Here is a 14,335-nt window from a genome sequence, read left to right as displayed (position 1 = left end):
CAAAAACAATATTTCTTCGAAAAAAACAACAATTCCCAACATACATTTCAATTTCCATTGTCTCCGGATTAATTTATGTCTCAAGCATTTATGTGCCAACCGAATACTTATCCTTTGAATGCGAAGCGTGCGACCTTCGACCCCCTGGGCGCACCTCCACCCCCACAAGCACGCACAACGTCGGAATTGTTGTGCTCGACACGACCGAAATTTTATTGATCAAACCGAATCAGACGAAACGAAACGGAACGAAACGCGCCCTGAAAAAAAGCACGCACGTACACACCAAAAAGAAGACACAAAAAAACACATAATACATACCGACTCAACCACCACGGCCGCCGCCGTTGGTGGTGGTGGTGGTGGTGGTACCAGAGGGGTTGGAAAAAAACGCGTTCATATTTTCATGTGTGGCACGTAAGTACAAAAATAACAATCTTCTTCTTCTTCTTCTTCTTTTGTAGGCATATTGCCTGTTCCTACTTCAGACAGGGTTTAGGTGGTCGCTCCATCTCTTTCGGGGTCTTCCCAGGGATCGCTTTCCCCTTGGCGATTTGTCCCTGGCTATTCGGACTATTCTGGTTTCGTCCATCCGTTCTATGTGTTCGTTCCACTCGATTTTGCGTCTTTTGCACCATTGTGTTATGTCTTCTATGTTGTTGCACGCTCTTCTGATGTCTTCGTTCTTTATCCGGTCGAGCAGTGTTTTGCCATCTATGTTTCTTAGTGTCCTCATTTCCGCGGTGGTGAGCAATCTCTGTGTGGTTGTCGTCTCTGCACGCGTTTCTGCCGAGTATGTAAATATGGGCCTGACTACTGCCTTGTAGATGGAAACTTTCGTCTCTGTTCTTAGATGTTTGTTGTCCCAAATCGTGTTCCTTAGGCATCCTGCTATTCTCAGGCCCTTTTCAACTTGCTCTGCTACTTCTTTTTCCACTCCTCCACTGCTGGATATGTTTATACCAAGATATCGGAACTCGCTCACTTGTTGTACGATTTGTCCATCGACTTCAAGTTTGCATCTTATTGGATGTGGTGCGATGACCATGCATTTGGTTTTTTCTGTTGCTATCTCCATGTTGAGGGCTTTGCTGGCAATGTTAAACTGGTGAATCATGCGTTGTAGGTTGTCTTCGCTATCGGAAATTAGCACGGCATCGTCCGCGTAGCACACAACTTTCAGCTCTTTCCCCCCCATCTGGTATCCTTTACAGCGTCGGACTCTTGCAATTATCTCTTCCATGATGAAGTTGAATAGCAGGGGGCTTAGGGAATCGCCTTGTCTTACCCCTGTTCCTACTTTTATGGGGTCTGTGCGTTGTTCGGCTATTGCTAGTTGCAGTTCGTTGTTGTTGTAGATGTCCCTTATAGTATTGATGATATCAGATGCGATGTTTCTTTTCGGAGTATGCTGGTTATGTCTTGGAGCTGCACTCTGTCAAACGCTTTCCTTAGGTCCACGAAGGAAAGAAAAGCCGGTTTGTTCCACTCCACGGCTTTTTCCTTCACCTGTCTTATTATGAATATTGCGTCGTTACAGGACCTTCCTTTCCTGAAGCCCTGTTGTTCGTCTGATAGTGTGGTGTGTGCTAATATCTTGTTCGCTAGTAATCGAGTTGTTAGTTTCAGGGTGGTGTTTAGCAGAGCTATTCCTCGATAGTTGGATGGTTCTTGCTTATCTCCTTTCTTAAACATCATTATTAGTGTGCTCAATTTCCATTCAGTTGGTACTCTCTGATGCTTCAGGATGATGTTGATAAGTTTCGTAATTTCGGCCGCGAGCACTTCTTCGCCGTATTTCAGGAGGTCATTGGGTATTCCGTCCGGGCCACTGGCTTTTCTGTTTCTGAGTTTAGCGAGTTCTGTTTCCACCTCAGATATGCTTACTATGGTTGGTTCATCAGGTTGTATGTTGACTGAGATATTAGGTTTCTCCTGGTTTGTGTCCCGGTATAGATGTTTGATGTAGTTTATCCAGGTCTCTTTGTCTATTCCCTTTGCTTGTACCAGTTCTGTGAGCTCTTTTCTCTGGTTTCTTATGGTCTTCCATACTGTCTTTTGGGTTCCATAGAAGTCATGTTCTAGTTGTTTTGAGAAGATCCTCCAGTGTTCGGATTTCGTCTTCCGTACTAACTCGTGCGTTTCTCTGCGGATTTGTTTGTAACTTTCGTATGATTCTTGCGTTCTTTGCGTGAGGTGTTGAATGTGTGCCTGCTTTTTTTCCTTGCATTTCATTTTGATTTCCTCGGTGAACCATGGAGTTCTCTTAGCAAAAGGATTCGGTTTCTTGATGATCTTCCTGCCTAGCGCTTCTTCGGCAGCCTGTTGTATGTTGCTTTTCAGCCTTTCCCATGCCGTATCAACGTTATCTCCTTCTTGTATGTTGTTGTTTGTAACTTTCTCCTTCAGTCTGTTAGCATATAGTTCTCTGGTTGTTTGGTCAGCTAGTCCTTCTGTTTTATTTTTGTGCGCTCTTCGCATGTTTTTGCTTGTTTCTTTTGGAGGGATATTAGTCTCAGCTTCCCAATCACGAGGGCATGATCGCTTCCTATGTCTGCCGAGGTTAAGCTTCTTACATCTAATATGCTGGTTGGTGGAATTACTCGGTTTGTCACAATGAAGTCGATTGTTGATGTGTGTCCCCTTGAGTTACAATACGTGTGTTTGTGTTGTTGTTTGTGTTCGTAATATGTGTTATTTATTCGTAGTTCGTTGATTGTGCATAGGTTAGTCATCAGCGTTCCATTTTCGTTTTCTGTTTCCTCGTTGAATCTCTGCTTAACTCCGGGTATGATTCTGTTGCCAATCCTTGAGTTAAAGTCTCCTAGGATGATAGTCGCTTCGTTCTTATGGCTGTCTAAAACATGTTGCAGTGAGTTAAAGAATTCTTCTCTTACGTCTTGGGGTCTGCAGTTTTCTGGAGCGTAAATACTTATAATGTTGGTGCGTTTCCTGTCTAGCAGCAGTTTTGCGTGTATTATTCTGGCTGAAACGTACGTGATGTCTATAATGTGATCTACTAACTTTTTGTGAAACATGATTGCGACTCCTTTTTTTTGCTCGCTCGTTCCTCTCTACACCGCTGTATGCTAGTAGATAATCTCCAACTACTGCCTGACCTTTTCCCTTTTTCTTAGTTTCTTGAAGTGCGCAGATATCAATGTGGTGGTTTCTTAATTCTTGCTCCATTTCTTGGTCTCTTCTGTTGAGCGATTTTATGTTCCATGTGGCGATTTTAAGGTTATGTTTTTGTAATCTTCTCTTTGTCCGTGTACTTTGCTTGGGTTGTCGTCGTTGATCTGTCCGTAACCGAGGCCCTTGTCTGGTTCTATGAGCACTGATGTTTTTTACGTAGGGTAGGTCGCTGGCCTCACCCTACAACCCTCCTTCTTTGTCCGGGCTTGGGACCGGCGTCGGTGTGTGATGCAGCGACGGCGAAGTTGTTTATCATAATATTAGAAAATTATTTTGAGAAATATTTTAGTTTAAAAATTACAAGAAAAATTGTGCAAAATTTGTTATTTTTTGGAAACTTAATTTTAATTGTATATAACTTTTTATGTAGTATCTAAAAATAAATTTTATTTATTTGGTAAGATAGAGGATTTAAGTAGGAACGCATTTATGCAAAAATATTTGATTAAACATAATTGGTTCTTAAGTAATTTGAGTAATAATTGCATGAATTAAATTATTATTATTGCGTAGTATAGTCTTAATTAAATTCGAAGTTTTTGCTTCATATCTTTTGATTTATTTCACTTTTTTCAAACGTTTATTCGAAATTGATGTAAAATTAAATTCTAAACATTATTATGTCAAAATTTTATTGAAAAGTCTTTTTAATTAAAAGTTTCAAGACAATTAGTGTCATATTTCAAAATTTGTCGTATATCAACTTTAATTGTTAATAACTTTGAATATAACAAACAAAAAGTTACAATTCTTTCAAAAATTGGTAAAGAATTTATTTAAGAATATATTCCTGAAGAAATAACAACAATATCTCTAAAAGTTTTTAAGTTATTAACAAAAAACTAAAACAAATGCATTTTTCACTCTTTTAACTTGTAAGTTTACCACAACTATAATATACTCGTACTCATACTTTTCGACTCCAACGAAAAATGTCGAAATTGCGAAACGAAATTAAAAGTTCAATGTCAAGTGAAGGAACCACACAAATCTCTGTGAATGTACGAAGTAAGCACACTCGAAAATGACGTTATATAACATTTGGTCATAGCTTGAATAATTTGAATATTATTCTTATTACTATCCGCGATTCGAGTATGTGCAAATGCTATGCATAAATTTCGGACGCTCCTTTTTATTTATATTTATAGTTTTCGTTTTTTTTGCTTCCTAGTGTGAAGTTCCTTTGCTGCAATGATATTTTTACTGTTAGTTTCTCGAGATGATGCACAGAATTTTTTCTGAGAAGTATAGGATGATGTGTTATTTAATTTCTTCGGGTTTAGTGATTTTTTATTCTTTGAAGAGTAATAACTTTTAAAGTAAAGGTGATAAATCAATGATTTTTACTGGGTGTGATAGGGAATTAAAGGTAGATATTTCATGTGGAGATGTTTATGAAGTATTTTATTTATTTATTATGATTTTTGTTGTTTAAAAAAGGAAGAATAAGATTTAAGAAATGATTTTTGTTGTTAAAGTATATTTGGGTATAACTGATAATATTATAACTCAATTGTTATGAATTTAGCGCTATTTGATAGAAAATTTATTCTAGTTTATGAAGATATTAAATTTTATTCAAAAATTGTTTAAACAATTTGCTTAATTCGCAAATTTATGACAAAAGTCAAGAAAACTTCTTTTTCTTACTTGATATTTAAGTCGTAACTTTGAGTAAATATTACTATTAAACTAATTGTTCAATTTTCATAATTTAAACATATTATGATAGATAATTTTATCTACTTTTAGAAAAGTGTAAGTTATACTAAAAAGTAATTAGTATAGTATGAAATAATTAACATTTTCTTCATAAAACACAATTTTTCATAAATATTTTCATGTTTTTCATGTTTTACTTCATTTTTTGTTAAATTATCTAACTGTAACTAATAATATTATTATTTTTTTCAGCAATGTAACCAACACAACAAAGACGACTACCCCAACTGGTCCAGAAACACAATGTCCAGCATCAACAAACAAGGCTACGAGGCGAAAATGAACGAACATCAAGGACAAATGCAAAAAGGTAAGCAAAACACCACAACTCTATACAATAAATAACAAATATTAATAATATCCAAATTCGCAATTCGTGCATAAATAAAATAATTATCCATTCACGTCATTCAATATTCATCAAATCTATTATTGCTTCATTAAGCTGTTTGCCACAATCGAATAAAACATATGTTAAAATTGAATAGGCAAATAGTAGGTAGATATAATATTCGTTTTACTTTTGATTGATTTCAATTGACTCGTTGGCTATTGATTCGTAAACTTGATTTGACTTTGACTTTGATGCGATGTGCAAAAATGAATTCAATAAATAATATAATCAGCAGAAGGACGCGGCGCGCTCGGTTTCAAACTGGAAGTAGAAATAATTTTGAAGTTTCGCTTAAAATTTGAAGCCAAATAAAAGTTGATCAGCGTGGAGGATGGAATATAGAGTTGGTTGATTTAGTAGCTCGCCTTGATAATAGCCATCATCTACTACTAACCAATATCAAAGTTTAAATAAATAAACTAAGTGTTATAAGTTTGGCAAAAATACGTAATTGTTGTTTGAAGCGTTGTAACTTCCGTAATTTTAAGGTTAGAAATTTGAGGAGAATATTTTTTGATAGGGAATTTAATGGAGAATATAACCTCAAAATATTAAATTAGTGTCTTTTGTAGTTTTTGTGTAATTGATGTTAGAGTACGACTCTGTACTTTAGTAACACTTGTGAAAAAAATGTTTAAATCGCGATAACTCCTGAACAAAAAGTGATAGAAATCTAAATTTTGTTTTAAATGATAGATAATAATATAAACTATTAGATACGTTAATAAAAAAATAATTTTATTTAATAGATTATTCTAAAAATAACCAAAAACATTTTTTTTTTAATTTTTCTTGAAATTTCATACGAAACACTCTGTATTAATTAAAATCATGCACTCAACCACACACACACACACATCATTACCTCTCAACAATTTGATGTGGATCTAACAAGGAAGTCGATTTTTGGCACCGCTAGCCGCAACTTAACTGCTTGTTGCTGCTTGCTGGCTTGCTTCTTGGGACTTTGTGTGGTGGGCGACCTTGTCTTTTCGTCGGCGTCGCGATTTATCCATGTATTCACTACATACATACAAGTACGCTTACTTGAACGAGTAGTATAATAAATGAGAGGCTGTGTAAGTGTGAGTGCGTTGTTGTTTTTTCGGGCATTTCAAGCTTGAGCACCTTTTCGAGCGGTCGCGCAGCATAATTCGACTCATAAATGCCGCCGCGTGTAATAGATGCAATGTTAATGTTTGGCGGGCGGATACGCAGGCATTAATTAATTACCTACGAGTACGAGTACACCAGGAAGGCAGGCGGCATGCAAACATGTTTTATTTTATTTGCTTATCTATTTATTTTCGGGGATTATGTTTGGTAATGTTGAAGTTTTCGAGGGAATTTTTTGAAAAGTTTTTTGCTTACTTTGCGGCTTTATTGTTGTCAAACTAATTATTGGATTTGTATGAAATAAAATTTATTTGATAGATAATTTTATCTATTTTTAGAAAATTATAAATAATTAGTTAATATTATGGTTGAATATTGCTTAATATCAACTTTTGTAGGACGATACGTTTTGCTGGAAATTTTTGGTGTTTAATTTATGTTTAATTTAATTTTTTATGATTAAACTAATTAACTGATTTTGATCAAAGTAGTGTTAGTCGATAGATTCTTTTTGTTTACTTTTAGAAAAGTATTAGGTATTTTGTAAAATATTGTGATAACAGCGTTAAAATTCAAATTTAGTACAACAAAATCATTTCAGTTACGTTTTTAGATTCTGCGATTTATTCCAACTTTGTTTATTAATAATGTCTAAACAAATTCTTACTTTTCTATAAGTAAATATTCATTTAATAGATAATTTTATCCTCTTTCAGAAAATAATTAATTTGTTTACAAAGTATATCTCAAACGTAAAGTAAAGACGTGTATTGTTTTAATATTTTAAAAGTTATCCTAACTTTGTTTAATTATTGTCATAAAACTATTAAACATATTTCACTCAATTTTTCTGTATTTTATAGATAATTTAATCTACGTTTTAAAAACTTATAGTTTTATCCAAAAATAATATCTTAACAATAATAAAATTCAAAAAATGTTTAGAAAATGAAGTTTCAATATGCCCACGATGAGATAATGGTATTAAACGTCCAATTAAACCTTTAGAGGAATGCAAGTACCTACTTAGAGAGAAAATAAAGTTTGTGGACTCGGAATTGCATGAGTAATATTTGTACGCGTAGTAAAATAAAGCTTAGCAAAGCATATAATTACCATAATAACGCGCATAACTTATTGTGTTTTGCGCGCACCGTTATTACTTGTTTTGTTTACACCTTTGTTGTCGTTTTTTTTTCATGCATTTTTTTCGAAGTTTTAAACTCTTTTTTGTAGAAAACAATGTATACAACTTCAAGGTATTTAAGGTTAAGTAAAGTGTATAAGTAAGGATGAGCATAAAGTATAAGCACTTTGAGTTCAAGGAGGTTGATTTATTACCGTTTATTAAAATAATATTAACTATCGGGGAAGAATTATTATTTTATTTTACATTGAGGGTAAATTGAATGCCAAAGAAATCGTTAAATGGAGAGAATTTTATAGTTTGTAAAAATTTATAGTATTAACTATCATATAGAGTTAATTATAAGGAAATATAATAAATAGTTTTGTTGTTATACTAGATTAAAGTTTAAATAATTTAATTATTTCACTATTTCTTTGGAAAAATGAGATCTGTTAATTTAATTTTAAGTTTGATAATGTAGTGATAAGATAACAAAACTATTACTTTTCTGAAAATATATAAAATTATCTATAACTTATCGCAAATTACACATTAATTTGATAATTAGTTTGGACGTAATTAAGGAGAAAAGTTGATATTAAAAAAAACAAGAAATCATAATTATTCATAGAATTGTGCGATATTTTCGCAAAATAAACAATATTACCTGATGATAAAGTATAACAATTAATACTTTTCTGAAAATAGATAAAATTTTCTCTCAATTAAAACAAAATTTTCAAAAACCCGATGATTACTTTTGTTGCAATAATGAAACAAAGATGAAACTGCTACACAGTAAAACGAATACTCAAATATTTTGTTTTCCTCATTTAAATTCAGTTTTTAATAATGTTCAGAAAATATTTCAGCTTGAAATTTATTATTTAATGAAACTAGATATAATTATCTATCAAACAAAGTAAATTTCACAAAAATCTAACAAATAGAACAAAAGTTATTATAAAACAAACTTGACAGTATCTTAATAATTAAAAGTAACTACAATTTCACACATATTCTTAATTTAACTGAACTAAACATATGTATCACATCTTTAACTCGAAATTAAATATAACATCTGTGAAATTTCATTAACTTGCATTCTAATACAACCAAATTAATCTACTTTTAGAGGAACACAGCAACCAAAAAAAATCGCAACTTGAATAAAACATACATGTGTTACATTTCCTGTTCCCGACTCGCATTAATTAAAAATCACCTCATATCAAACGTAGAAATGAACAACAGTTAATTACTGCACTATGCAAAGTCCAAAAAATGCATTTTAATACATATTTAATAAACCTAGATTTTTATTCTGATATAAATGTTATACTAACTATATGTATAACATGAGCACTCATTAATTAAAACCACATAATTCTTGTTCAATGATTAGGTTGGACTTGGCTGGTCGAAATTATAAAACCTGATATTCTACGTTTGCCGAATCTACCAAATCTTATTTTCTATACATTATTTTCGATGTGTTGGATTAGTTGAGTGTATGTGTGACATTGATTTGTCGTAGACTCCTAGTGCAACCGCCTGCAAATCTTCACATTTCGCAAACGCCACGCAAAAGTTTGTTATTCAAGGCTAAATCTTGGCGAATTTTTTATTCCGCGTTCCTGCCCGCTCACCACACACATGCTCGCATCCACAGTTAATTTTTCGTCCTCTGTGTTCCTCGATATGTTAACTATTATATTAAATATTAAAAATTATATTTATAGTTGGGTCGTCTTTAGTTGTACGAAACGTGATTATTTTTTTGGTCAATAGTTTAGTAATTTGTTGATTACTCGAGAACTAATTAAGGTAGAGTAATCATGTTTTTAGAAATGAGTTAGGCATTAAATTTTACATCAATTAATGGAAAAATGTTGTTGAAAATTATTTGTTTTTAAAGTTATGGACCTTTTTTTGTTCGTTTTGATGATTTTTACTTGATTTGAGTTTATTTGTTAATAACTATTTGTGTAGTAATCAAATGTGTAAAAAGATAAGTTAATTAGACGCAGAATTTCATTTTACATCGATTTTTGAAAGAATTATAAAATTAGCGTGAATAGTTATTAAGTTATTGTCTAATTAAATAATAATTTATCCATTATTTATCGTACTGTTCAAGTATTAGCGGAAAAGTATAGTTTTTTATTAATAACATTAAAACTAATCAAATTATTTAAACAATTTTAATTGGAATATATTAAGGGTTAAATTATTTATTTATTATTGAAAAAATATTACTGATAACAGTTTCTTATCAAAAATTATAGCACAATTTGTATTTAATTTCCAAAAATTTTGCAATTTTGATTTTAAATGTTAATAACTTTTTGTACAATAGTTTAATTAACAAAATTCTTCCAAAATCTGATTTAGAAATTTCTTCTTAATCTATAATTTTAAAAATCACCATTCCAACACTTATACTTTTCGAGTAATTAACAAAAAACCAACTTAACGACCAAATATTTTCACGTTCTTCTTAAACCACTGCGACTATATCACTGTGTTAATATTACTTCTAATACTTTGTCCGAATTTTTTGGTATGTCTTTATACACGCTGGCAAAAACTAGACCTCTGTGTGTAAAAGCAATAATTACTTTATTATCGCACGGCGCGATCATCAAGCGATAATTATTTGATTTGCGCTTTAATGATTGATCCGATCCGCATTAACGGGTTTTGCGTTCGTGGTCTAACTGACGTTCGATGTCGAAATTTCCTAGCAAAAAATATTGAAATATTACGAGCGCAATTATTATTAGTGTTATTATTATATGCGATTGCATACAGGTGGTTTTTATTTTGACTTCTTTATTAGTAGGTAGGTACTAGATATATGACTTAAATTTTATTGGTTATGACTTAATCATCGAATGACTACTTGCAAAGTAATCATATATCTGAATGTTATAAATTATAATATAATAAAATGTTTATATTAGGGTTTCGCTTTGAGTGGATATGCAATCGGTGCAAAAAAGTTAGAGAGTGCAAAGATGAAAGACAACTGAGATTTATCATAATCGTTAAATTTTATGCATGATGTTATTATCATGTAAGTGCAGTTGTTAAATAATAATTAATAATTTTTAGAAGGTTTAGTTTTTTTGTTGGAATTTGCAATGTTTTAGTAATTTTGCATTTAAATCACTTGGGTTGATAATATTTGTAAATAATTTTATATTTTTGGACGCCTAATAAAATTATCTATCAAATGAAACAACTTTGGTTAAAATCTGATTGTTAGTTTAGTAATAATTTAGCAACAAAATTGGATTTATTTAAATTATCTAAAAAACACGAATTTTTTACTAATTTTCATTTTATTGTTGGTTATTGCAAAATATTTCATATTAACTAATACTTCTCTTATAATGGGTAAAATTTTCTATCAAATAAATCTAGTTTGATTAAAATCTGATTGTTAGTTCAATGATAATTAAGCAACAAAGTGGGGTTTATTCTAATTATTTTCAAAAAAAAATCAAAAAATTAATTTTTCACTCTTTTTCAATTTAATGTTAGTTGCGACAAGTTTTTATACATTAACTAATACTTTTCTTATTGCAAATTAAATTATCTATCAAATAAAGCAAGTTTGAACAAAATTGAACAAATAGCTTAGTCATAATATTTAAACAAAGTGAGAGTTACATTAATCCAACATCTAATCGGCCAAAATGTTTTTTCTAGCAAATTTGATTTTATTGCTAATAATATAACAATTCATTTATATTATTCATACTTGAGTGAAATTAGATAAAATGTTCTATCAATCAAAAGTAATTTTAACAAATTTGACACAGTAGTTTGTTAATAATCGTAAAACAAAATTGAACATACTTTCAAAACAATAAAAACCAAACATATTTGAGTACAATAACTTTGATTAACTATTATGACCAAACAAATTAATAAATTATTGCAAATTCAACATAAATAAATAGATAATTTAATTTATTTTAATAAATAATTACTCTTAACGTCAAAATGTCCTCATAAAACACTTAAAAACTAAAATAAACAAAAAATTTTCCACTAAAATTCAAAACTTAATTTTTTTTCTTAAAAACTTGGTTATGTATATCATGTTAAGTGAGGTTAGGACTCACATCCAATGCGTTGTTGTTATGGCCCGACCTGCCTCAACAACGTTCGAGTTTCGGCACGCACGCAGTCACACGCACCGAAACAAGTTTCGCACGCACCGCACCGCAAAACAACAACAAAAAAAAAGCGAAACACACAAAAAAGCGCGCGTCATTATAACACACGCCGAAGAGAGCTAAAGGTCTCGCCTTGATGAATATATGCAAACAAATAATCATACACACGAAAACAATGCACAAAAAAGGTAACGACGCGTCGAAATTGAAGCGAAATTATAGACCATTAAATATGATTAAACTTTTTTCGGGTGTGCATCTTACCTCTCTCCACTCCGCGTATGCAAAATTCACGGATATAATTGAATTATGCGTGTGTGAGCAACATAAAAGTGACACATCATTGTGACTTATTGAAGTTATTTACATAATTAACGTACGTGTAACAAGTTACATCGTTATATTAAACGTAATTTTTAGTTTTAGTTTTATTCTATTTTTGCGTTTATATGTAGTTAGTGATATAAATAAATAAGTATATAATGTGAGTGAGATCGTTAGTTGGTTTTCACGGTCAAGCCGAGCGCCAAAAATTAACAACCGACACTTGGATACTTTGCGCCGAACTAAAACACGAAATTCCGGTTATTCCAAAACGGTTAGCTGCGACGCGGGATTTAGTTTTTGTTGCTTAGATGTTAGGCAAGTTCACATTAGCAACATTAGACTTCCTCTCAAGACAACAAGACAACAACGTAATCATTTTCATCAATAAAATAAAATTAGATTTTTATTTCTTGTTCTTAAGTAATTTTTAGTGAATTTATTTATGTTTGTTAGTTAAAATGCACCAGGAATCTAATTGCTAATTGAATTAATTAACTTGTAATTAACTCGAATGTTGAGTTTAACCTTCGGGTGTTAAATACGCGGTTGCAAATTGTTGTTACTTGTGCAGTTTTAGCGATTCGCTGCGGATCGGTGTCGAAAAATTCGAAAGGTCAAGTTTATATTGGTAGTTGGCACTTTATGGTTGTTAATGTATGTAATTATGTTTATATATCTTCAATTGTTGATAAATAATCTATGGTATTTATAGTTTTATCGGTTTTTAATTATTTATTTTTTTTTCGGATAATTAATGAAAGTGGTTGAATATTGATTGGGTTGGGGTAGGTCTTTGCCAGATTTAATACGAGGAGTGTTTTTATTTAGTTGGGATTATTTATTGATTGAGTTTTTTGATATTTGGGGATTTATTTAGTGGAACTTGAGTGTTGGAAGGCAGATAATATTTTTATTTCGGTTTTTATTAAATAATTAGAACTAATCTAATCAAAAAACTCAATACTGACGTCATAAGCAACATTTAGATGAAAATTGTTTTATTTGGTCGATGATTTTAAGCCTCTTTCGATAAAATAGTTAATATTACAACAAAATTGTCTATAACTTATTAAGAAATTAAAAAAATAAGATTTGGCTTTGTAATTATGAAAAGTTAAATATTTTTGAAGAAAATTGTGTTTTTTGTTTATAATTTAGTCGCAAAAAAAAACTAGGAAAAAGTAATAAATTAAATAAATGTACGAGATAAGAAAATTTGTCTAAATGTCAACACATTACAACAAATTTTATTGTTATTTATTGATCCAAAAAAAAATCATGTTTCTATCACTTTTACTTTCAAAGTTATTGAGATTTTAATCTTTCAACAAAATTTTTCTCATTTTTTTGTTTTATTAAATTTACCAGTGTTATTTTAATATTAACACGTTAAGGACGGCGTGTACCACCGGTGGTACACGCCGTCCCACAGACCAGACGTACACGGCTCATTTGAAACGAGACTTATTCATTTTTGACTACACCACTGGTTAGGTTATATCTTCTCCTCGTTTCACCTATACAATCAGGGCCTTGCATCTTTGTCATCAAATGTGTCACTCAGATTACATATTATAATAAATAGTGACCGACAAAAGTTTCAGTTTTGGCTTCAAATTTGGTTTCGGCCAAAATTGGCTGAAACTTTTGGCAGAACCGAAACTCAGTGTTCGTGAATTATCGTGCGTCGTTCGGCTAACTCGCGGCTAAGTCGTGGTGGTCACTTGCCATCTCAGTTCGCACATAGTTTCGGTCGGACTCTAAAGATAAAGGCATTCATTACAAAGAAAATAAATAAATGGCGACGCAACTGCAAAAACAATCGCTTTTTGATACAGCAATGCATAACCACCAGTGGCGCACAGCTGAATTAATTAGGCGGAGTTGAAAATGCTCAAACGCCGCCCGATGCGACAGACACCCAAAAACCGCGCCGTCCTCAACGTGTTAATATAATCCGCCAACGCTTGGTGAGTGTATAGGTGGTCAACCTTTTCACATTTGACATAACACAAACATTTTATTTCTAATTTTATTTCTTGTTACAATCCGCCTAAACTTCCAAGTACAAATCCACCCACAATGTTAATAACTTAACTTTTATCAGTCGATTCGAATAAATAAATGTCTGGAAGCTAGTACAATACATGTAGAAAGAACAATTAAAAAAAATATGTAATAAAAAATAAAACTAAGCAAACAGTGTTACAAGTTTACAAGGCGTCGTTAGTATTAGTCGAAAAAACAAGCTAAAAAACT

The 14,335-nt window shown here is 31.6% G+C and overlaps 1 protein-coding gene across 2 annotated transcripts in view; it reads left to right on the top strand.

Moving 5' to 3' along the window:
- Window positions 1–14,335, top strand: part of LOC135799139 (zinc finger protein rotund-like) — an 82,027-nt gene that overhangs the window by 51,439 nt on the left and 16,253 nt on the right. For both annotated transcript variants that reach the window (XM_065312174.1, XM_065312164.1), the window contains one exon: window positions 5,113–5,230. In XM_065312174.1, coding sequence (XP_065168246.1) covers window positions 5,113–5,230 — 118 coding nt within the window. The remainder of the gene's footprint in view (window positions 1–5,112; window positions 5,231–14,335) is intronic.

This window comes from Atheta coriaria, unplaced genomic scaffold, assembly GCF_025399875.1.
Source record: "Atheta coriaria isolate IRGN ID8LTWV9N9 unplaced genomic scaffold, Caltech_Dcor_3.1 hic_scaffold_2_pilon, whole genome shotgun sequence".
Lineage (NCBI taxonomy): Eukaryota > Metazoa > Arthropoda > Insecta > Coleoptera > Staphylinidae > Dalotia > Dalotia coriaria.
The sequence above is the reverse complement of the archived record's forward strand: the minus strand, read 5'-3'. Positions and strand labels throughout refer to the sequence as shown.